This window comes from Dryobates pubescens, chromosome 25 (genome assembly GCF_014839835.1).
Source record: "Dryobates pubescens isolate bDryPub1 chromosome 25, bDryPub1.pri, whole genome shotgun sequence".
In the NCBI taxonomy this organism is placed as follows: Eukaryota; Metazoa; Chordata; class Aves; order Piciformes; family Picidae; genus Dryobates; species Dryobates pubescens.
In genome coordinates, this window is record NC_071636.1 from 6980212 (window position 1) to 7003312 (window position 23101).

The window sequence follows — 23101 nt, forward strand, 5'->3', positions numbered from 1 at the left end:
TGCAGAGTTTTGAGGCAAGGGGAGATGTTATCTGTCCCCCACCAGCCTCGGCTTCTTAGAAGAGCCACCCAAGGCTTGGGGACAGCCGATGGTGTGGAGGTGGCAGGCGTGTGCCCGGCCATGGCCCGTCTGAACTCCCCAGCAGGGCCCCCATGTGTGGCTGTGTCTATCAGTGCCGCCAGCCTGCCTGTGACTCAGCATCCTCCAGCTGCACTCCGCTTCCTCCCGGCACCCAGGAATCGTCGCTGCGGCCGCCACTGCTGCCAGCACACTCGGCAGAACGCTCCCCCAAAATGCAGAGGGAAGCAGGGATGTCCACATGGGCATCTCCTGCCAGCCTGAAGAGCCACCTAGGATTTGGAAACCACCTTCCAAGTTTCCGGGCTTGCTCCACACTAGCTTTGGGAGTTTACTGCTTGGGGAACACTGAGCTTCACCTGTGCCACGTGGTGGGAAGCAGACGAAGGCCATCTTCAGTAGCAACATGCTTTTACCAACTGGTGCCTCAAACCACAATGCCATCCTCCCTGCTCCCATCCAGCGCACTTCCTATGTGGAAAGGGCTATCCCAACTATCCTGGATGAATCTACGTTTGAGCTGCTGCAGTGGCATCCTGCTCCTCCACCCAGCCCCAGGTTTCAGCAGGGACATGCCATAGGGATGCAAGTGTCAGATACCAGGTGGGCTTCTCCCTGCTCCACTCCATTGTGTTCCACAACACCAGAATTCATCAGCAAGAGGCTTTAAGGCAGAGATTACATTTGCATCTCTTAAACCCAGCACAGTCCCATGAGGGGCTCCCATTCATCCTGTGGGGCAGTCCCAAGCCAAAGGACTTGCAACAACAGCCAGTTGCTTTAATTTGCACGGAATGAAGAATCCAGGATTGGATACACCATGGGCTGGTTGGGATGGGGGGCTAACATCTCCTGTGGCTTCTGGAAGAGCTGTACATCACCCAGCAAACCCCATCTCAGGACTGTTTTGGGGGTGCTGGGTCAGAAGCTCAAGGAAGAGCAGGATGGGATGGACCAGCCACAGGCTAGCTTTGATGTGGGATAGGATAGCAAGCCCCATCTTGTGCAGGATCCAGCCCTGAAGCCAAGCCACCCCCAGCAGAACTCATTAAACTCTTGCCCAACTTGGTCGCTGCGGCAGCAGGTGCTGGCACCAGCTGGGATGGTATCCCATGGGCTGGATCCAGTAATGCATTATTTGTGCCTTTGTGGTAGCCAAAATCCCAGTAAATGAATTAGTTGGCAACACCAGGAGGCAGCAGCGCAGCTTTGCCATCCTCTCCTGAGGGATGAGTGGTTCAGAGACAACCTTGCCACGGAGGAGGTGCAGGATCCACCCCACCACCGTCCCACTGCACAAACATCCACGCAGGAGGCTGTGGCTGCACAGGATGGGTCCCCTCCAGCACCCAGCACTGCAAATTCAGCCTCGAAGTGAAGCATCATGGAGCAGAGACCACAGCACCGAGCCCTGTGCCCTGCTCACACCCACGTGTGCACAGCCACAGCCAGCCCTGGAGCATGTGCAGCAGGGCCAGCGTGCCATGATCCGAAAATGAAACCAGCCCCAGCTCCTCACTGCATCTCCCCCACAGCAGGGCAATGCACACTAGCAATGCAAATAGGAAAGTGGATATATGTGCTGGCTCTCCCAGAAAAGACTGTGCCCCAACCCCAGCATTTTGAAAGCAGCCCGGGGCGTTTGTCAGCTCCTTTCGAGGTGAAAAGGACTCCTTCAAAAGTCACACACACCCCCCAGGACTATTTTGAGGAGGGAGCAAAATGAGGGGCTGGGAGACGCCCTGGCCGGCCCCGCAGCTCTCCCTGCTTCCCAAATGGCAGAAATACAAAGTTCCCACAATCCCAAGAGCAGGAACATTGTTTCTTCCCAGGATGTCCTCCATGAAAAGAGCTATTCTGAGCCGGCAGCAGCCTTTCTTGGCACGGCCCCGCAGCCTGCGCGAGGCAGCTATAAAAGGCTGAGTTACAATGAACAGCACTTTTCAATGGGAGAGCATCCGGTGCTGGGGGATTCAGGGGAATGTGGCATCCATAGGGGGATGTGGGCCCCCAAGGGATCTGGGGGGGATGCAGGTCCCCAAGGGGTTCAGGAGGATGCTGGTCCCATGGGGAATACAGCTCCTCAGGGGTATCTGGTCCACCAAGGATGGGCTCACTCACAAGGGCTGCGTGGTGCAGAGCATTCCCCAAGGATTGTGCTGGTGCAGCCCCACTCTGTATCCTGATGCCTCAAGGACCAGGATAGAGGATGCTGGAGGACTGGCTGGATGTGACTCTGGGTTGAGACCACAGAAAGGGACAAATGAGGTGGCCATTTGGGGGTGGGCACAAAGATGCAGCTGCTCAGCGAGGCAGGAGGGACTGGTGCCCTTTATCTGAGACTCATCTTCCTCTCAGCAGCCCCCTGCCACCAGCAAGGTAAATATTGCTGACTTACCCCTGAGCAGGACAGAAAGCCCCAGCCCACAAAGCCAGGGCAGCCTGGGGACTCCACAGGACACAAGAGTGAAGCCCCCACTGCCAAAAAGACTCCAACCTAGCACTCACATTCACAGCATCACTACAAACCAGCCAAGGCCATTTGTGTGTCAGGACAGCACAACCCACAGCAAAAACTGCCCAGCACCATCCTGCCCTTCCCTGTGGGAGCAGCACCCCTGCAACAGTGTGGATTCTTTGGGGTTTTGTAGAGGGTGATGGCCCAGAACCATAACTCCCTGTGACGCACCAGCTGACTCCACACAAGCTGGAGGACCCCAGGGTGCCTCAGGATCTTCTCTCTCTCTCCTTTGGCTGCAGCCAAATTCTGACAAATTCTAAAGCAAGAGGAGCAGGTTGGAGACACTGCCCACACCGCACACCCACACAGGCTGGGTGCTCCTAGGAAACTGGATTAAAAGTCAGAAGTTTGGGGGGGCTGATTTTGCTTTCCTGTCCCCACTTTCTCACCAGGCATACACATACCTCGCATTTCACCACCTCACACTACACAATTGACCATATTAAAGGCCAGAGCTGTCCTTAATCTACAGCTCCAAGTGAGCTGAGCAGTACTGCAGCCCTTGGGGACACTGCTGATACTACAGCACTCTAAATCCAGGGGAAATTCACCCTTTCAGCATCCCCTGATAGCCCCACTGGGAGAGATGGAATGGAAACAGCCCATCCCAAACTCATCTCTGGCCAAACACAAGCTCCACACAGGCATGACCCAAAGGAACTCACCAGCTCACCAGTTTCTGGCCAGCCCAGCTCCCCAGAAACCTTCTGGCTGCTCCCACCAACCCAAGCACCCATCACCACAGCATCTGGCACCCTGCAGCCCAGTTTACACCATCACCCTCTCCTTACACCCACTGCAGCAAAAAGCTTGGCAGAAGGGTGGCCTCTTTCAACAGGGTTTGTTTTGTTGCATGAAATGAATTGCTGCACTGTAGGTGTGGGAGAAGCAGGGCGCAAGGAGCACTCTCAGGGGAGCAGCTGGCTGAGGGTCCCCAACATCACCCATGGGGACAGTGGTGAGCAGCCAGCAGCTCAGCACCTCACCAGCCTGGCTCTCTCTCGTCTCCACAGCAGTACCCCCAGGGCTGGATTGGGCCCTTCCTCCTCACTGAGCCGCAGCAAGCAGTGGTGGCAGGACCACAAACCCCACCAGCACCAACTCTTGCACTTTCGCTTTGTCTCACCCGCTGGGATTTGTCACGACGTCTTGGCAGTGCCAGGATCAGTCCCTGACATCCCCAGGGGGAGGGTTTGCTCTAGGGGAAGAGGATATGAGACACTTCAAAAGCCAGCAGCACTTGAATCTCAATCTATCTAGCACAATACCCGCTGCAGTCCCGCTGCTCGGGAGCTCTAGCAAAACCAACCCATATCTTTTCCAAGGCAATAAACACATAGGGGCAAAGGAGAAAATAAAATCCCTTTAAGGGGTGGGGAGAACAACAGGATCAAAGCTCTCCTGCACTCAAAGCAAGTTAAAAAGTAACCCAAGGTGTTGATCTAGTCCCAGACAAGTCAAAGTGAAACCTGCCAGTAATGTCACAGGCCTTTAAACTCCAATCCCATAACCTACCAGCAAAGCCCAACAGCAGACAGGGCCATGTGACAACCTGCAGTGCCAGGTCCCCACACCGGGCACCTCTTCCACCAACTGCTTTTTTCCTACCTAAGCCCAGCAACCCCAAAAGTCCCCGGGCCACTAGCCCACAACTCCAGCACATCTTGAATCCATTTGCAACAATACCAAAATTGCAGCTCAACAACTCGTCTCCGTTTCCTTGACAGTAAATCCCTGCCCGGGCAGTGCTGACCCTTTTACTGCCACTGTCAAAGCCAGCGGGTCCCAGCTCTCTGCGGGTGACCCCACTGGGGCTTGGCACGAGCAGGACGGGGCATGCTGGGAGGGCACAGAGAGGCTGCCGGGATGCTGCCCGCCAGTGCATTGGCCTTGTGTTCCACACCCTTGCTCCTGCCAAGCCAGGCAGAGACCACAAGCCAACAAAGTCTGCAGGGAGCAGAAAGCCAGAGAAGCTGCTTGGCAAGCTCCGGCTGGTACCTCTGCTTGGCACTCACAGTGGGCACAGGGATGGGGCAGCAAAGGGGAAAGAGGGTAGCATGGGGGCAGGCAGGGTGTGGCTCCCACAGCCAGGGAAGCATCCCATAAGGGTGGCTGGGGCAGGTGGGCATTACCCCACAAGGTCCTATGCCCTTCAAGAGGGGTGACCCCCATAGTAGGGGCTGCAGGGCCCTGAGAGCGGGTGGAGGACAGGGCTGGCTCAGAGCAACCTGCACCCCGGGATAAGGGAGTGAAGGGGACCTTGAGAGGGTTGGGGTCCTCTGGGGTAAAGGGGTGCTTGAAAGATAGTGGACCCTAGGATTAGGATGGGATAGGTCCAGGACACTAGGACAGGCAGTGCCCACAGGGGGAAGGGGGTTACTGAGGACCCCAGGGTGACCGCAGCCGAAGGAAGGGCTGCAGGACAAAAGTGTACCCCCGGCAGACAAGGGGTGCAGGGGGGTGGGTAGAGCTCCGACAGTCAGGCTTTGACAGAGCAGGGGAATCGCGCTAGGGCTCGGCGGGGGCAGCGGATCCACGCCCAGGGGTCCCGGGGAAGCTCCGGGAACTGCAGCCAGAGCAGCCACCGCCGCTCTCCCTACCCACGCCCGCCCGGTCCCCGCCACCGCCGTCACCACTTTCGCTTTGCAGCGGCCGTTTCCTGGGGACTACCCGTCCCGGCTCAGCCCGGCTCGGTCTTGTTAACGCCGTTACCTGCAGGAAAAGGCGTCCGGTTGCCGTTCGCCCATGGTGAAGCGCGGCGGAGCGCCCGGGGACGCAACAAGGCGCACGGCTCGGAACGGGTCGGAAGGGGCACAGCACGGCTCGAAATGGGCTTGGCACAGGCTCAGCACGGCTCGGCACGGCTCTGGTTCAAGCAGGAAACTGGGGCAGGCGGCTCCGCATTTCCGCCGAGCGGAGCCGCGGAGCGCGGACCCCCGGGCCTTGGGACGGGTTATGTAAAGTGGGGCCGGCGCGGCCGAGGGTGGAGGCTACGCGGGGGCGGAGTGGAGAGAACCGCGCTGCTTGTCTGTCCGTCTGCTCCGGCTATCTGTTCGTCAGTCCGCTCGAGCTCCACCGGCACTCCGCGGGCGCGCACCACTCCGCACAGCCCCTCCCTCGCCGTTGCCTTTTATCTTATCTCATCCGCGCCCGCGGAGGCAGCGGCATAAACAGTCCAGCTGCGCTCGTAGCGGTGTGGGTTTATTTATATTATTATGTATACTTTTTTGGTTGATTTTTTTTTTTTTTAGGTTTTATGACTCCTACCAAATTTTCTTTCACTTTTACTATTTTACCGGACCCCTCTGCCCCAACTCCAGCCTGGCCCCTGCCCTGCGGGGTTCAGGAGGGAGCCCGGGCATGGGACGTGGGGTCGTCTGGGGGCTCGGGAGTGGTGTGTGCAGGAAAACACCCCGCTTTCCTGTTTCTCCCCAGCCACCTCCTCCCACAGCACCACGGGCTGGGATCCAAGGGACCTCTGCGGTGGTGGCAGTGGGCGAGACACTATCTCAAACCCCATTTTTCTTTGCGTTTTGGTCAAGCAAATTGTTTTGCTGCAAAGGCACCACGAGGCACTGCCCATGCCTGGTGGGAGTGGATCAGGCCACAGGGCCCACAGCTGTTCCACTCCATGGGTGAGGGAGGGCTTCAGAGGTGACAGAGTGTTCACAGTGTCCTTCATTCCCAAGGAGGGCTGGGGATTGGGGTGAGTGTACACAGGCCAGGCTTAGGCATCTTCCTGCCATCCTTCTGCCATCCCATCCCAGGGGAGCAGGATTGCCACACAGAGCTGCAGCTGCCCACTCTGCAAGCCATCAGAAATGGGAGGACAATGAACTTTCACTGCCCTTTTTTTCCAGGAAAAGGCTGGTCTGGGGTCTGTACCCTCACATCTGGCCCATCAGCACATCCCACCCGCGTGATTAGCTGTCCCAAGAGCTCCTTCAGGACTTCAGCCTCCCTGAGCAGCAACAGTGCTGTGGATGGAGGGGGGTCTTCTTGCCGCAATAGACACATACACACACCTGCCCCCACAGGTGCCACTCATACTGGCCATGCGAGAGCTGTGGCAGAGCAGCCCTGCCTGGAGGCTGGCACTCGCCCAGCACACCAAGCCTGAGGAAACCCAGGGAAGTGGCAGCTGGGATTGTACAGACACCACACCATCAATCTGTGTGTTTTGGGAATATGGAAGCCACGGGATTTTTGCCCTTGGAGAGAGGTCTGAGACACTCTGATCTGTTTGTAAAGGGCCATCTGTGTGCCACCACTAGTGGGCTCCACTCTTGGTGATGCTTTAAAATACACTCCAGTGACTTGCCCCATCCATCCCCAATCCATCTCCTTCTGATAAGGAAAACACAATCAGGAACTCCATGCTGTTGCTGTCTCCAGGACGGGCCATCCCCAGAGCACAGCCCTGGGCTGCTGCTGGTGTGGACACAGTCCTGCTGGCCCCTCCCTGGACCAGAGTTGAGCTTTCCCACAGGGCTATAACCCCACTCTCCCCCTGGGCATCACCAGCTCCAGGGGTCCAGGTAACTCTGCAACCAGCCAGCCCCCCCCCCCCAAAACCCCACAGAGAAGTGACTGGGAGCAGCCAGCATGATGAAATCTTACCTTAAAAGCTGCTTCTTAATTCCTCCCGTCGTTGCTTTATGCATAATTGCACCTTCTGGCTCTTTTTCCTCTTTTTTTTTCCAGTGAGGATGAGCGATGGGTGCCTGCTCTGGGCTGTCCCAGCTTCCAGCTAGCACAGTCTTTTCTTTCTGAGCCCCAGCTGTTTCAAAACCGCCCTCTCAGCACCCTCAGCCCCTGTGGCCTGAGATTTCTCCTATGTTTTGCTTCCTGTATGGATTTTCTACAGCCCCCAACTGCTAATTCACTACCACTGACTTCTGCTTTTTCTGTTTGTTTATGCAGAGCTGCGCAGATGCCCTTGTACACGCACACCCCTCCACCACCACATCGCTTCCCTTCCGCCCTGCACCGGCCTCAGCTTTTAACCATTGCTGCTTTCTTCCCCTGCTTCCAAACATCCTTCCCACTTGCCTCTTCAATTCCCACGTGCTGCGTTTTCAGGATGTGTGGGGTGGTTTGGAAGTGGCACATCTGCAGTTCCCAGAGTGGGATATGATGGGCTGTGGGTGACCTCTGTTATCCCACTCTGAGATGAGGGTCCCCCACTCGGCCATGAGGAGGTCTGTGGGTGACATCTGGTGATGCTTGGCTATGGAGGTTTGTGCTGAACTGGCAATGCCCCACAAAATCTTAGCTTGTGGCCCTTCAGAGGGCTTGACAGGGATGGGCAGGATGGTGATGGGCAGGATGGAGATGGGCTGTGTGGTGATGGACAGATTTGTGATGTCTCGGTAGTGATGGATAAGGGGTGGATGGGCAGGTTGGTGATGGGCAAGTTGGTGATTAGCAGAGTGGTGATGGGCTGGGTAGTGAGGGGCTGGTGTTAAGAGTCTAGGTGGTGATGGGCAGGGTGGTGATGAGCGGAGTGCCCCACGGGCTGCTGCCCCCGCAGCCCCGCGGTGCCCGGCGCTCCGTGGTTGGGCTCCAGCCGCCCTCTCCCGGGCTCCTGCCGCACTGCATCCCGCCTCCGGTCCTCCTCGGGACCGCGTGCCCCAGCACCAGAGTGGAGAGGCCCGCGGGCAAGTCAATTCACGACCCCTGGGGCTTCTAGGCTGGAGACCTGTGTGGGACGGTGAATCTTGCTTGAGTCCAGAGTGGGACAGGGGTGTCCGCACCCCAAAATGCACCGTGGAGGGTTGTGTCAGCCCCACACCAGAGATTCTGTGGTGGCCAAAATTTGTTCACCTAGAACCCAATTCTGGGGCCATTTGGGATCCCAGAGGAGCATTTGGTGATGGTCACAATAGAGACCCTCACCCATCTCCTCCACATGCTGGCTGGGGACATGCACAGGACCAGGCATTCAACAGCCCCTTGGTACCCCCCTGCCCCCATAACCCCCAAATTTGCAGGAGGTCCTCTCTTAGTATTGATGGTGACTCAGAACTCCCAGACTCACCTCTCTGAGCCATCAAGCCCCTGACACTGTGCAACCACAGCCAAGTCACCAGCCATGAGAGCAGCAGGAAGTGGAGGCCAAGGGCAGCCCATATCCCAGATGGTGTCCAGCAGCCGCTCACCTCCTTTCAGATCCTTTTCCTCTTCCCTTTTCCCTGCAATCTCAGCATGGCAATTATTTTTCCCATCTTTCCCAGCAAGACCTGGCAGGGGAAACTGAGACATGGGCACTGAGGGGAACAACATAGAAAATATCACAGGGCTGCTCAGAAGAGGAAGTGTTTGAGCCAGTGCAATGATGTGTGACTGTCCCAGGGAAGACCCACCAGGAATCAAAATACCCACAGGGAATTTTACTGGAATTGAGATGATTCTCCAAAACAGGTTTTGAAGGGCTTCCTGGGAAGCAGCTGCGGCAGAGGAGCAATGGGGACAACCAGGGAAGTGGTGAAGTCACCATCTCTGAAGGGGGTTAAAGGAGATGTTGATGTGGTGCTGAGGAACATGGTTTAGTGGTGATCTGCAGTGCTGGGTTAACGGTTTACTTGAGTATCTTAAAGATCTCTTCCAATCAAAATGATTCTGTGGTTCTAAGGATCCCAGCTAAAGCAGCTGATGGGGCTGCAAGAAACAGCCAGGGGTTTGGAGCTCCATCAAGGGAAGGCAGAGCTGGAAGCACAGCACCTATTTTCAGTTCTCCCAGCTGCACTCATAAGGATATTGCTTTTCCCCTCCATCCTTCCCCCTCCTAGTCTTGCCATGTGAAAGGGCACCAGTCGGCAAGGCAGGGAAGATAAGTGGTGCAGAGAGGCCTGAAACTTCCCACCAGCAGCCTTGAACAGAGCTTTCTCCTCTCAGAAGGGAAGATAAAGCTCAGATGGGTTTATTGCTGGTTTAAATCCCTTTTGATGGTCGGAAAGAGAAAGTTGTGTAGGTAATAGGGAAAACCCTTGGTGATCCTGCACCCACAGCCACGAGCAGAAGATTGCAAAGCCCCAAGCAGCCATGTAAAAGGGCAGTGAGGACATCTATGAGGGCAACAACCTGTGGGTAGGGGTGGTCCAACAGCTGGTTTCTTAGTGGAGGGCCTGCAAAATGAGCACCAACAGCTTGTTGCTTAGAATATACACACCACTGTACAGCTGAGCGGGGAACAAATGAATTGGAGGAAAGGGGCAATGCTAAAGAGTGCAAATCCTAGACACTGGTGTTTACTGGGACAGGATGAAGACAGAGGTGGTCCTTGGGCTGGTGAGGCTTTCAGTGTGGAAGGCCAGGCAGGAGCAGAAGTCAGCCTGTAGGCTTCTCCTAGCTGAATGGTTTATGGCTGCCCTGGGACGTGGGTACCAGCAGTGAGAAATCCGTGCCTACATCCGTGAGTATATCCATACACACATCCATGCATACATCCACACCTACATCTCTGCATACACCTCCATGCAGAAATCCCCACAGAATTCCACTCATCCATCCCTGGATTCTCATACCCGCCCCAACCCTCCACATTCCCCAGATCCAAGCTCCCAGGGCTTCGCCCCTCCGAGGATTTGGAGCCGAACCCAGACACCCCCAGCGCCGGGACTGAGCTCCGGAGCTGTTCCTCCCCCGCCGGGCCGCGGTGATGGGCGGTGGCAGAGGAGGAGCCGCCTGGACCAGCGCTCCGCCTGCCGGGGCTGGGCCGGGCCGAGCCGGGGCTGCGGGGAGCAGAGGACAGAGGTGGCCGGAGCGCGACCGGGACCGAGGCCGGAGCGGGGTCGGGAGCGGGGAGTGGGACCCGGGGGGCGCCGCAGCGGAGCGGGGTCGAGCGGGGCTGAGCGGAGCCAGAGCGGGGCCGCCCGGGGGCAGGAGAGGAGAAGTCCCCTGCTCCCAACCCCTCCCAAGGCTTTTGGGATCCCAAAGAGGTCCCGGAGCTGCCTGGGGAGGGAGAAGGGGTCCCCACTGCGCCCCCGGCGTTGGGCACCCTCAGATCCCCCATCTTATCTCCCTCAACCCTGAGAGACGGTTCAGTAGGAAAATATCACCCCCGTTGCAGGTCCTTGTGCTCCGCAGGCTGGGGCGGTCTGCCAAACCCAGAGACATTCCAGTGCTGGAGCCAGTGACCAGAGAGGGGACACCACGGTGCTGGCACCCACGACCACATTACTCCCCTGGAACCCACAGCATCCACAGCCACTTGCATGTCACTGATGCTGGAGGCTGCTGCTGGAGCGCAGGTAGGTGGAGAGCCTGGAATGGTGAGGCCACCAATGATTAGGGGTCAAGAGGAGAGGTGGCCTTGTCCGGGTGACAGGGTTCCTGGCCGTGCCTCTCTGGAGCAGCAGCCGGATCTGCAGCATAGGCCATAAACCCTCCCAGCGTGCCATGGGGAGGAGCACCGCGGCACAGGAAAAACACAGCGCCTGCGGTAAGGTGACCTGCACCAGGTGATACGTGACAAGCTCTGTGTGGAGTTCCTCCGTGGGAAAACACTCAGCTAGGTGAGAAAACGCCTCCTTAGGGTACACAGGGAGCCCAGATCCTCTGCCCAGGCATGGAACCTTGGCTGGGAGGAGAGTTATCCTGGCTGTCACAGGGATGTTTATTCACCTGCTCCATTTCCTGGGCTCCAGGGCTGGTGCCACCAGGAACAAAAAGCCTTATTACCTTATTACTGTGCAATTAAGGGCACACCCCTCTGTGGGGTGCCAGGGGGTGGCTGAGCACCTTTTTGTCCCCACAGGGTGTGGAGCCATGAAGCTGAATGAGAGGAGCTTGGCCTTTTATGCCACCTGTGACTCGCCAGCGGACAATACCGGCTTCCTCTACAAGCGTGGCGAGCGGCACACGGCCTACCACCGCCGATGGTTCGTGCTGAAAGGCAACATGCTCTTCTACTTCGAGGAGCGGGAGAGCCGGGAGCCGGTGGGTGTCATCGTGCTGGAAGGTTGCAACGTGGAGCTCTGTGATTCAGCTGAGAACTTCGCCTTTGCCATCCGCTTTGGCGGCGCCAAGTGTCGCACCTATGTGCTGGTGGCTGAGAGCCAGGCCGCCATGGAGTCATGGGTGAAGTCACTGTCACGAGCCAGCTTCGACTACATGCGCCTGGTGGTGCGGGAGCTGGAGAAGCAGCTGGAAGAGATGCGCTGGGGGCTGGCTGGTGGATGTGGGGGCTGCCAGGGGCCATCTGGCTCCTGGAAGCTGAAGTCCTCAGTGCTGGAGCAAGCACCAGAGCGCCTGCCGGCTCTGCCTGCTGTCCTGCCGAAGGAGAATGGCTGTGCAGTGTGGAACAACACGCCAGGAGTGCACCGGCCACCCGACACTTCTGGCAGCAATGAGCATGATGGTGAAGAGAACCCGCGGCCACCACCACTACCACCACGCAGGCGGGCATCAGGCAGTGAGGTGGGCAGCACTAGGGCAGCTGGAGCAGAGAGCCTGTCCAGCTTCTGCCAGCTCCACGAGCAGTATGGACAGGAAGTGGCCCGGCTACGGCAGGACTGGCTGGAGAGGTGGCATAGCCCCCAGCCCTGAGAGATGGCTGAGCCGTGGTGACCCACCACAACTTGTGGCAGAGAGAAGGCAATCACCTTTGGTGCCACCTTGGTCCCCTCCTCTTCCAAAGATGTGCAGCCCAGTCTGTGGTGGTGATGGACACCTGTTGATGGTGCCACAAAGGGACACCAGTGCTGCTCTGTGACGGCAAAGCACCATGCACCCATGGCAGCTGGGCTCAGTGTACTGTCAGCCAAATGTGTCAGGGTTTCCAGGCTCTCGGGCATCTTGTGCTAGGCAATGGGTGCTCCCTGCAGGGGTGCATTCCTCCAGCCATGCCTGTGCGAATGAACTATAAACTAGTAGCTGACTGATGCCTCCTGAGAATCAGCCATTGCACTGGATCTGGTGGGACCTCTTGATGCTATCACATCAGGATCATGTGCTGACAATGGATGAGATTTCCCTGTCCTGAGCCCCTGAGTGTTTCACAGCCAGGGAGCCTGCTGCCTTCTTCCTCCCATGCCCAGCTGTGACATCACACTACACCACCAGCGCAAGCAACTGGCTGAGGTTGGTTGAGCTCCACCGGATCCCTCTGCTCCGGCAGGATGTGGTTTGAAAATTTAAGTATCAGTGAGTGCAGCCCTTCCTTAATGGCAGCAGCACCGTGTCCCTGGCTGTCCCTGGAGCTGGTGGCACCCAGCCCTGGTGGTTTTACACTGCTTATGGCCCATCTGGTGAACCTGGGTATGGACAGATCTGAGGGGAACACAGTGGCTGTGGACACCACCTTGCTGGGCAGATATTTTGAGGCAGGGTATCATCCCTGGGCTGTCTCACAAAGGGGAAGCATCACTCATGGAACAGGAACGTGTGTGTCAGCATGGAGGGTGTCAAATGATTCATGTGCCAATTCAGAGCAAAGCTGGTGTCTCATGCAGATGTTTCTCTTTTATCTCCCTAATGGGTTATATGGACACTAAAGCTGCTGGCCCAGAGGTAGGGTAACCCACACTGGGTCTAGGGGCAGCAGTCAGGGTGCCCCAGGTTTGGGCTGGGTGGCTGTGGCTCCCTTAACCCCTGTGGGACAGGCACAAGATTTTGCTACAATAAAAGTTGTTCCAGAAATGCCTTCCTGGCCTTGGTTCTCACTTTAAGTCCCTGGGAATGGGGCCCAGGTGAAAATTAATCCTCCACTTTCCCCCCATCTCCTGTCCCCACTACGACCATGGGGCTAGGCAGGGTCTGTGTTGCCTGAGTGAGAGATGGTCAATGCCAGGGTCTTGTAATGCCCTGGACCCCCACATCTGCCCACAGGGGTAGGATGAGATGGGTGGGATGCATTGAGATGGATGAAAGGTGTTGGAATAAGATGATGAGATGATGAGATGTGATGAGATGCGATGCGATGAGATGAGATGATGCCATCAGGACAGAGCACCAGGGTGGTCCTGTGACAGGGACAACATGGTTCTGCCCTCCGTGACAAGTTGAACAGCCAGGCAAAGATGCCCAGCATGGGGATTTGGACATTGGAAAAGAGCTGGCAGTCTGAATGGGAGCAACACTTTTGGGGAAGAAATTGTTCCTCATCTCCAAACTAAAACCTCCCCTGGGGCAACTTGAGGCCATTTCCTCTCATCCTATCACTTCTTCCATGGGAGAAGAGACCAACCCCCACCTGACTCCAGCCTCCTTTCAGGGAGTTGTAGAAAGCCAGGTCTCCCCTCAGCCTCCTTTTCTCCAGGGTGAACAACCCCAGTTCCCTCAGCTGCTCCTCAGAAGACTTGTGCTCTAGACCCCTCACCAGCTTCATTGCCATTCTCTGGACCTGCTCCAGCACCTCCCTGTCCTTGTAGTGAGTAGCCCAACACTAAACCCAGGATTCCAAGTGGAATATTCAGTTATGGAAGCAACCAACACAACCCTATATATCAGCCCACAACATCCCACTTGTGTGAACATTTCCATCTTCTTGCCAACACAGGGTCTTGCATTGGGTTAGGGGGGGACATTTCTTGGGGTGGCTGAGGCACGAAGCCAGCCAGGGTGACTTGCTCACCAAGAGCACTATGGAGCATAGAGCTCTGCTCCTGCCCAGGCCCAGCACCTCGCTCCATGTTTCAGCTTCTGGAGTGGTGCTGCTGAGGGCAGCTACGCCCCCAGCTTCCAGATGGTTAATGTGGCCCCATGAGTCAGCTGCAGAGGAAGATTGGGGTTTCCATGGCAGCCAGCCCAGCTTCTCCAGACGTTCAGATATTCATTGAAAACTAAATCCTTCCCAACATGTTAGCCGACAAACAAGCTTGAACAGATCTGCAACATATGGATTTATTAATTAATCAAACACACACACCCCCGCCTCGTGTCAGAAGCACCACACTCACCCTGTGATGGCCAGCTCTGGAGAAGAGCCCTGCTGGGGTGTGCTAACATTGGGCAACACTGAGCTGAACCTCACAATGAAGGATGTGGAGTTACCACAGGAGCAGGAGCAAACCTGCACCTGGGATGAGCACAAGGCTTTCACGGGGTAGAATCTCACCCTGAGCTGGACTAACCCCATTTAACATCCTCTTCTTTTCCCCCCAGTTTCTGGGATATGTTTATTGCAGTGAGATATTCCAAACCCCTGTGAACACTGCAATCCTGGGCAACTGCTCTGGGTGACCCTGCTTTAGCAGGGGGCTCAGACAAAATGATTTCCAGAGATCCCTTCCAACCCCCACCATGCTGGAATACTGTGACTTCCAAGGAAGCAAACATCAACCCATCAGGGCAAGAGGAGCTCCCATCCCAGGCACCTCTGGACAAAGCACACCCCAAGGCCAGAGTCGTATCCAACTTCTGTATTTAGTGGCTCTTTACAGAACTTGTTCCTTCCAAAATTGTTAAACAAAGTTCATTGATCTCATAGAAACTTTTGAAGTACAGCAGATGAGCCTAACAAAAATGTGACCAGTATGTCCCGCTAGCTTTAATACAACAGGATTGCCGTGGTCAAGACTCTCCTAAGTGCTTCCTTGAATCCTGTTCCACTAAAGCTCCCACTAGCACATGACGGAGAAGAGCAGTCAATGGTTGCACCTCAACCTTCTGCAGCACAGTGGCAGGGAAAAAGAGTGGCCATGGGCAAGCTGGGGCTTGCTTGCTGGGGCAGGGTAGGTGGGCAAGGAGAGCCATGCCTCGGCAGAACCACTTTTAGCATCACTCCTCAGCCACCACCCAGATATAAAAATACCTTGATTGCAATAAAAATGTAGACAGTGTGGTATCAGCTGATGCATAGCCTTGCAGCCTGGCGGAGGAGACCTCCCAGCAGTGGCGCCCTTGGTGGTTGATGCCACACGATCAGGAGACAGGGCACAGCCGCCCAGCATGGGCCACCTCACATTATTTAAAGGCAATTTGTTAGCAGAGGCTGGTTGGCTGTAGTGGGGTCAGGGAGGTGGTGGGGAGCACATCAGGATGTTGCCACCACCAAGCTTCTGCACTTTCACGCAGGGTCAGCCCTGGAAAGCCAAAGTGTGGTGGTGCTTTGCCCAATTCAGGCCTGAGCTTGCCCAGTTCAGGTCTGAGCTTGCCCAATTCTAGCAGAAGCCTGGTGTGACACCTAGGGGCTCATCCCAAGCTCCACCAGCAGCCATTGCCTGGGGACAAGGCTGCAGTGAGGGGACAATCCTCTTGCCCAGGTGCTCACCCTAAAAAAAAGGTGCTTCAGCCTCAAAACCATCTGTGATGCTAGGAGCAGCCCTAAGCAGGGTTTGGCCCCCCATGAACATGTGGCTCATGATTTTTGGGTGCTCATCCACAAGCACCAGTGCCCCAGGGGCAAAGCTCGCAGGCTCCAGCTCTTTTCCTTCCCCAAATGGATTACAACAGAGCACGGGGAACCAGGATTCCATGGATGTCCAACCCCAGCAAGCCAGAGCCATCCACAAGCCTCGCACCCAGGTACCTCTTCTCATCTCACTCCCAAGATGGCAAGCAGGGGTTGAGTTCTTTGCTTTTCCATCAGTTTCTCTCTTCCTTTGGGAGCAGGCAGGAGCTACACTGTGCCATACTGGGGCTGCCACTGGTTGCCGGCTGGAGGAGGCATGAGGGACAGTGCTGGGACCATGCTACATCTTGTTCCAGAAGGCTATTGCAGACATTTCTACAACATACACAACCGCACGGGACATTCTGCGTTACAAAGGTTTCCAAAAACATAAACCACCAGAACTAAACAGATACTCGATGGCATCAGGGGTCTTGCTTTAGAGTCTTCAGGGACTATGGTGCAGTCTCTGGCCGGGGCAGAAGCGATGCAGTGTCTTACAGACAGAGGTGGGAACAGTTTATTTGGTCAGTCTCATAGTGCTTCTTGATGGCTTTGCTCAGTTAAGTCTTTTCTGTGGGTTTGGGTTTTGTGGGTTGTTTTTGTGTGTGTGTGTTTGGCTTCTTTCTCTTTTAATCTCATCCAGTGGCAAACTACAAGACTTCAGTGTACATTTCATGACACGACTGCTACATCATCTTGGTTTTAGAGCTATCTTTAATATCAAAGCAGCTTAGGCTGTTAATAAATTCCAAAGTATCCTTTTATTAAAATATCTAAAAGAGGTCTATAAATATTTTTTGTTTGTCTGTTTCTTTTTTTTTTCTTCTTCTTCTTCTTCTTCTTTTTTTAAAATTTTTTTTCTCTTTTCTAAAATTGTTCCCAGTTTTTCACATTTAAAACAAAGCTGGGAGGAGGGAATCAACTTTGTAGTGGGGACCCCCCCTTTCCATGGGTCTTCCCCTCCACGGTGCCAGCTGCCGGTCGCCTCTCGGTGTTTTATATATATATAACAAAATATATATATATATATGGGGGAGGGGGTTGTATATATATATTTAGGGCATTAAGAGGGCTCAGAACTCCCATTCGAGGGCCTCCTCACGGTTGGCAGCTCGCTCCAAGCGATGGATGATGTTGTTGAGGTTGGCCATCTTCTCATGGCGCCGCTGGACACTGGTGTTGAGCCGGGGGCCGGGAGCTGGCGGCAGTGCCGGTGAAACTGGCCCAGCAGAGGATGGCCCCGGTGAGGCTGAGCCAGTGAGGCCGGGCGAGGATGCGGCTGAGGGCGATGTTGGGGAAACCTCCAAGCTGCAACGGGATGATCCTGACGAGGACTGGGAGCTGTCGGGGTGTGTGTGGGGGGGTGCGGGTCCTCCAGCGGCAGCACCAGCACGGCCTCCTCGCCGCGGGAGGCTACCGGCACTGGGGGTGGTGGCGTGGGGAGCAGACCCCGGCTCTTCCTGGGGAGGTCCTGTCCCCTCAGCCGCCCCAGCTGGGCTGTGTGAGTCCTGTCGGTGGCCCCAGCCTCCCGCTTCCCCCTGCTCCTCCTTCACCTTCATGGGTGCCGTGGTGGAGCAGGGGTGCTCGTTCCCCCCAAACACAGGTTTACGGTCCTCGGCGTCCGAGTCGGGGCTGTGGGGGGCCCGGCGCCCAGGGATGGACACCCCACTGCTCTGCTCTGGGTCTGTGTCATTGTCTTGCGTACCCTCCACCAGCATTTCCCGGCGCATCCGTGACCTGTTGGGACACAACCACAGAGGGCCAGTGACCACCCACCATCAAGTTGTGAAAAAGCCTCTCCAGACAGAAAAATGTGATGACAGCACTTGAGAGGTCAAACACTCAAACTCCACCTTGCTGGTCTTGAAAACCTTTTTTGGGAGAAAATCACTGCTGCTTGAACATGGGGAATGGATTTTGCCACACTTTGGGCTGTTTCCAGCTGCACTGACCCGGTTTTCCAAGTGTTTTCCACTACCCTTTTTTGTTGTTCAATACATAATGGTTTTCAAAGGTTTATTTTAAGGCAGTTGTGTTTACTGAGAGCTTGAGGGGCTTTCATGGAATCCCACAAGAGGAAAAGCCACAGGTTTAAAAGCCCCATTAGATGTTTCACCAAAATGCCTGAATCTTCAAGCTCTCCCATGCAATGACTTCATGCAAGAAACCTCAGCCAGCTTCCAGCAATACTGACCGGCTACTTTATGCTGCCTGGGGGGAGATGGAGACATTTGGAGGCTCTGTGGACCAGACACAACCACTTACAGCTTTTGATACTGGTTTAAACAGGGGTGTTGCCTCAGAGAGTAGGCAGCTCTTGGTGTGGGTCTGAGGAAGATTCAGGAGTCATGCATCTGCCTGCAGGGCTGCCTGATGGTAAAGCCTGTGCTTCTCCCTGGGACTAGGCTGCTGTAGGGATGGATTCTGTGCTCCAGAAGCCTCCATAAGGTTTTCCTCCACCCATTACAGAGCACCTCCTTGGTAGTGACTGGTGTTGATCATGATAATGCCTTTAAATGCTCAACACGGAATTGCATTGGTTGGAAGAGACATGTAAGATCAAGTCCAACCGTTAACCTAGCACTGCCAGGTCACCACTAAACCATGTCCCTCAGCATTGCATACCCAAAGCTTTTCAATCCTTCCAAGGATGCTGACTCCACTACCTCCTTGGGCAGCCTGGTCCAGGGCTTGATAGCCCTTTCAGAGGAGACATTTTTCCTCATGTCCAACCCGAAACTCCTGTGGTGCAACTTGAAGCCATTTAATCTCATCCTGTCACTTGTTACTAGGGAGGCACACACAGTGTTTCAGCTGCAATCCAATACCTGGGGACCACCAGTGACCACATGTGGGTCTGCACCTCCCAGTTCAGGCAAGAGAAACTGGGAAGGATGGAAAGAGTGCCACCACCTTGGTGACACAGCACCATATGTCTAAGGCCCAAGAGAGCCCATACCTGTAGTTGTGGAACCAGTTGATGACAGTGTTGGTCTTGAGGTTGAGCTGGAAGGAAAGCAGCTCAATGGTCTGCTGTGAGGGGTAGGGCTCTAGCTGGTAGGCTTTCTTTAGGGCTTCCTTCTCCTCTGGGGCCAGCACCACCCGCGGCTTCTTGATCTGGAGGAGGCTGAGGTCCTGCGGCTGCAGGCTGGGGCTGGCACACTCAGAGCGGGCGCTGGGGGACTCACTGTCTGAGCTGGTGTTCATCAGCCCGTAGCGACGCTTCAGGTAGGCTGCAGGAGAGGACACCCAGCTGCGTGCCGCTCAGGCCCCAGCACGAGTTGCCCCCAGCTCAGCCAGCACCCCAGACCCAGTGGGTGTCATCACCCTGACCCTCACCTTTCTTCTCCAGCTTCTTCATGTCACGCAGCTTCTCCACGTTGTGGGGGTCATTGAGCCAGAGCTGCATGCGGACGAAGGGCTCCCTCCCCTTCAGGCTCAGCTTGTGCCATGGCTTGGGCCTGGAGAGGAGATCGGACACCGAGCCCTGTGTCAGGCCCAGGATGCTCTCCCCAAACAGCCGCTGGCCTGGCAGAGGAGAAGCAGAGGTGGTTAGAACAGGGCAGAGCAGCAGAACAGGCACTTCGGTCTCCCCGTGGAATGGAAGCACCCCATATCCCAGCCAGCATGCTTCCCAACATGCTGGGGTCCCCCACAGTGCACACAGTTTGTGTTCATGGGAACCAGGGTGATGCATCCATGCAGCCTCACCAGCAGCTCCCGAAAACCCAGGGTGGAGAAAGGGTCCGCACCTAAATTGTTGTCCGTCAAGACCTCCTTGACCTTCTTGGTGATGGAGTAGGTGTCCAGCTCAGGGGACATGGCGACGATCTCCTGGATGCCCATGGGTCCCTGGTTGTTGGGGTATGTCTTCCCACCCAGGGCAGGTGTTGACCGGCTCTCAGGCTGCTGGTTTTCTTTGCTGCTCTCCAAGGCCAGGGTGAGGGGTTCCTGGCAACCCTTCTCATGCTCAGTGGGGCTGGGGGGTGGCGAGGGGGATGGCTGGGACTCCGCTGGGCTGGCTGTGTGACACCGGGGCAGAGGGGTCAGCAGGGACAGTGGGAGGGGACACTGGGAACAGGAATGCTATTTTGGAGCTCTACAGAGGGGAGATGCCAGCCAAGTCTCTCTGGCAGCCACAGCAAAGTGGGAGGTACTGGTGAAATAATTCAAGAGAGAAAATACCACTAATATAAAAAAACCCAAGTTACTACTTCATGCCAGGCATGAAGCCAAAGATTGTTATTGTGGGTTTCCTTTATTTTCAAACCCATTTCTAACAAAACAATATTGAGGACCCGTACAACAGCCCTAAATTGTCTAAGTGGCTAATTAAGGGGGTTCAAAATTAGTTGGTTTCATCAGAGGATAGGGGGGTGAAAAGGGCTTCCCAGGACTGGGGTGTGCGTGAGGTGCTGGGTGCAGCTCCTCCTGGTGCTGCAGATGGGATGAGCGAATGGGTGTAAAAGCATCTCAGGAGCACTGATGGCACACAGGGGCCGTGGGGACAGCAGTGGCACTTACCCTGGGAGGCTGTCGGCTGCTGGCTGATGCCTTGGCCCAGCTGGTCAGTCAGCCAGAGCTGCATGCGAATGAAAGGCTCCCGACCCTTCTGCGTCAGCTTGCTCCATGGCTTGGGTCGCGATAGCATGTCGCTCACACTGCCCTGGGACAGCCCCAGTACCTAGGACACCAGGTAGGCATCACCCCTTGGGGCTGAGCTGCTGCCTGCCCTCTATCCCCATACTGAGGGAGGGGAGGCAGGTTGCCACCAGCTGCCACACTCACAGCCCTATGACATGACTGGATCCCTTAGCCATGGGTGCTGGGACCCTGGTAGGTCCCCCTGGGATAGCCAGTAGGCTGGGAAGATGGTCCCTGAAGGGGACAGGGCATTCCTGGTGGGATGTTCCACCAACCAATTGGTGGCCAATTGTGAGAGACTTCTTGGGATTGGGTCAGACCCTGAGGACTCAGCATCCTCCAAGGAGAAACCCAGTGGGGAGAGCAGGGACCCTGCAAGGAGCTAGAAGAGGCCACTGTGAGTCCCAGGATCTGGGTCAAAGAACAGAGGGAACATGAGACCCCCCTTCTCCAGGATGGTACCTTCTCTCCAAAGATCCTCTGGCAGATGCCATTCTTGGCCAACTTCTCCTTGACCTGCCGAGTCAGCTCCAGAGTGTCTACCTCCCTGTACATGTACATCTCATATTGTTCTGGCGTGAGTGGTGGCACGGTGGGCTTCAGAGTCCGTGGCACGTAGGCAGGGTAGTAGGAGAGACGACCACCAGCCGACGGCTCCGCGCCAGCTCCCTCCGTCTTCATCTCCGACAGCCGGTGGGGCTCATCATCTGCTGGTGGCAGCTCATCCTCGTTGGTACCACCCTCACTGGGCTCTCCCCGTGGCCATCCCCGGCCATTGGCCATGCTGGAGTAGCTCGAGGAGGAGGAGGAGAGCGAAGGTGAGACAGAGGTGTAGGGTCGGCTGAGCAGGCTCCTCTCTGATGCCCAGTGCTGGTCGAAATAGGAGCCGGCATCACCAATCTCTGACTTCACCTTCCGGATGATGCTCTGGACAAAGGCAGCGGGTGAGAGGACAGCCAGAGGTGTTTGCTGGGGGCTGGGGCTGGCCCCACTCCCCTCCTCCTGCTTGACATAGGTGGGGACAGTGTTCTGGTTGACAGTGGCCAGTGTGGAGCGTTCAGCTGGTGATGTGTCCCCAGGGTGCCCGCTGCCCCCCGACTCCATCTCCAGCAGTGCCTGCTGCTGTGCCTGCATCTCCCGCCGTGCCTGCTCCAGGATGCTCTTGATGGCATCCTCTGAGCTGCTGCTACCTGTCCCGTTGGCCACTGCTTGCGATGCTGATGGTGTTTTGGGTTCCCCTGCAAAGAAATAGGGTGAGGGGAACCCAAAGGGGTAGCATGCATCCCAGAATCCCAGTATGGTGGACATTGGAAGTAACCTCTGGAAATCATTCAGTCCAACCTCCCTGCTAAAGCAGGGTCACCCACAGCAGATTGCCCAGGGCCATAACATCCAGGCAAGTTTGGAATCTCCAGAAAAGGAGTCTCCACAACCTCTCTGGGCAGCATGCTCCAGGGTTCCAGCACCCTCACACCAAAGATGTTTCTCCTCTTTTTCAGATGGAACCTCTTGGGTTCCAGTTTGAGCCCATTGCCCCTTGTCCTGTGACTGGATATCACTGAAGAGTCTGGCCCCATCCTCTTGCACCCCACAGGCCCTTTAGCTGTTACTGAGCATTGAAAAGATTCCCTCTCAGATTGCTCTTCTCCAGGCTAAACAGCCTCAGGTCTCTCATCCTTTCCTTTTCACAGAGATGTTTCAGTCCTCTCAGCATCTTTGTAGCCCCTACTGGACTCTCTCCAGTAGTTCCCTGCCTCTCTTGAAGTGGGGAGCCCAGAACTGGACTGAGTGCAGTGTGGCCTCAGCAGGGCAGAGTAGTGAGGGAGGAGAACCTCCCTCAACCTGGTGGCCACACTCTTCTTAATGCACCCCAGAAGACCATTGTCCTTGGCCACAAAGGCACATTGCTGGCTCATGGTGAACTTGACCCCCAGCACTTTCAGGTCTTCTCCATGGAACTGCTTTCCAGCAGGTCAACCCCAAACCTGTACCAGTGCAGGGGGTTATTCCTCCCCAGGTGTAGGACTCTACACTTGCCCTTCTTGAACTTTGTGAGGTTTCTCCATGTGGTCATAATTAAAAGCACAGTAGAACAGGGATCTTTTCTTGGTCTGGTTTGGAGCACTCTCCATCAGGTGGATGTCCCATGTAGGTGCAGATCAGAAGGACCAGCAGCACCCACAAAGGTAAAGCTGCAACACCCTTGACTCAAAGTGAGCTTCCTTTTTGATGATTGCAAAATAAATCTCATCACCAATGAAGGCAACAAACATCTTTGTTTTCCCTATCTGGTTTTCCACCATTCCTGTCTAATTCAATTCTCAGGGATTCTGCTTTCTCAACAGATGACCTGCTTTAGTGTCTTTCATTTCTAGTAATCAACTGTGAGAGCAGCTGCTTCAGTGATTCCTCCTGCCAGGTAGATCCTGCATCCTCATTTAATCATTTGTTTGGGGAATGGGGGGAGAAAAGAGTAGATCCAAAGTTTCTGAAAGCCCAGGTACAAACATTGCTGCCTGGGG

At 55.7% G+C, this 23101-nt stretch overlaps 2 protein-coding genes across 10 annotated transcripts in view; one reads left to right on the forward strand and one right to left on the reverse strand.

Annotated features, from left to right (window-relative positions):
- The first annotated feature begins 11358 nt into the window (after positions 1–11358).
- Positions 11359–12182, forward strand: PHETA1 (PH domain containing endocytic trafficking adaptor 1). Its single transcript, XM_009909690.2, has one exon. It carries the CDS (start codon positions 11369–11371, stop codon positions 12146–12148), a length of 780 nt encoding a protein of 259 aa, XP_009907992.2. The 5' UTR covers positions 11359–11368; the 3' UTR covers positions 12149–12182.
- A 4611-nt stretch (positions 12183–16793) lies between these two features.
- The window catches only part of CUX2 (cut like homeobox 2), a 78557-nt gene continuing 72249 nt past the window's right edge, over positions 16794–23101 (reverse strand). For all 9 annotated transcript variants that reach the window (XM_054172801.1, XM_054172806.1, XM_054172800.1 and 6 more), the window contains 6 exons: positions 21042–21817; positions 20460–20619; positions 19688–19957; positions 19275–19463; positions 18895–19168; positions 16794–17672 (listed from right to left, as the gene is read on the reverse strand). In XM_054172801.1, coding sequence (XP_054028776.1) covers positions 17009–17672; positions 18895–19168; positions 19275–19463; positions 19688–19957; positions 20460–20619; positions 21042–21817 — 2333 coding nt within the window. In that variant the 3' untranslated portion in view covers positions 16794–17008. The remainder of the gene's footprint in view (positions 17673–18894; positions 19169–19274; positions 19464–19687; positions 19958–20459; positions 20620–21041; positions 21818–23101) is intronic.

Excerpts from the sequence above, each read along its gene's own strand:
- PHETA1 (XM_009909690.2), top strand. The coding sequence starts at position 11,369 with ATGAAGCTGAATGAGAGGAGCTTGGCCTTTTATGCCACCTGTGACTCG.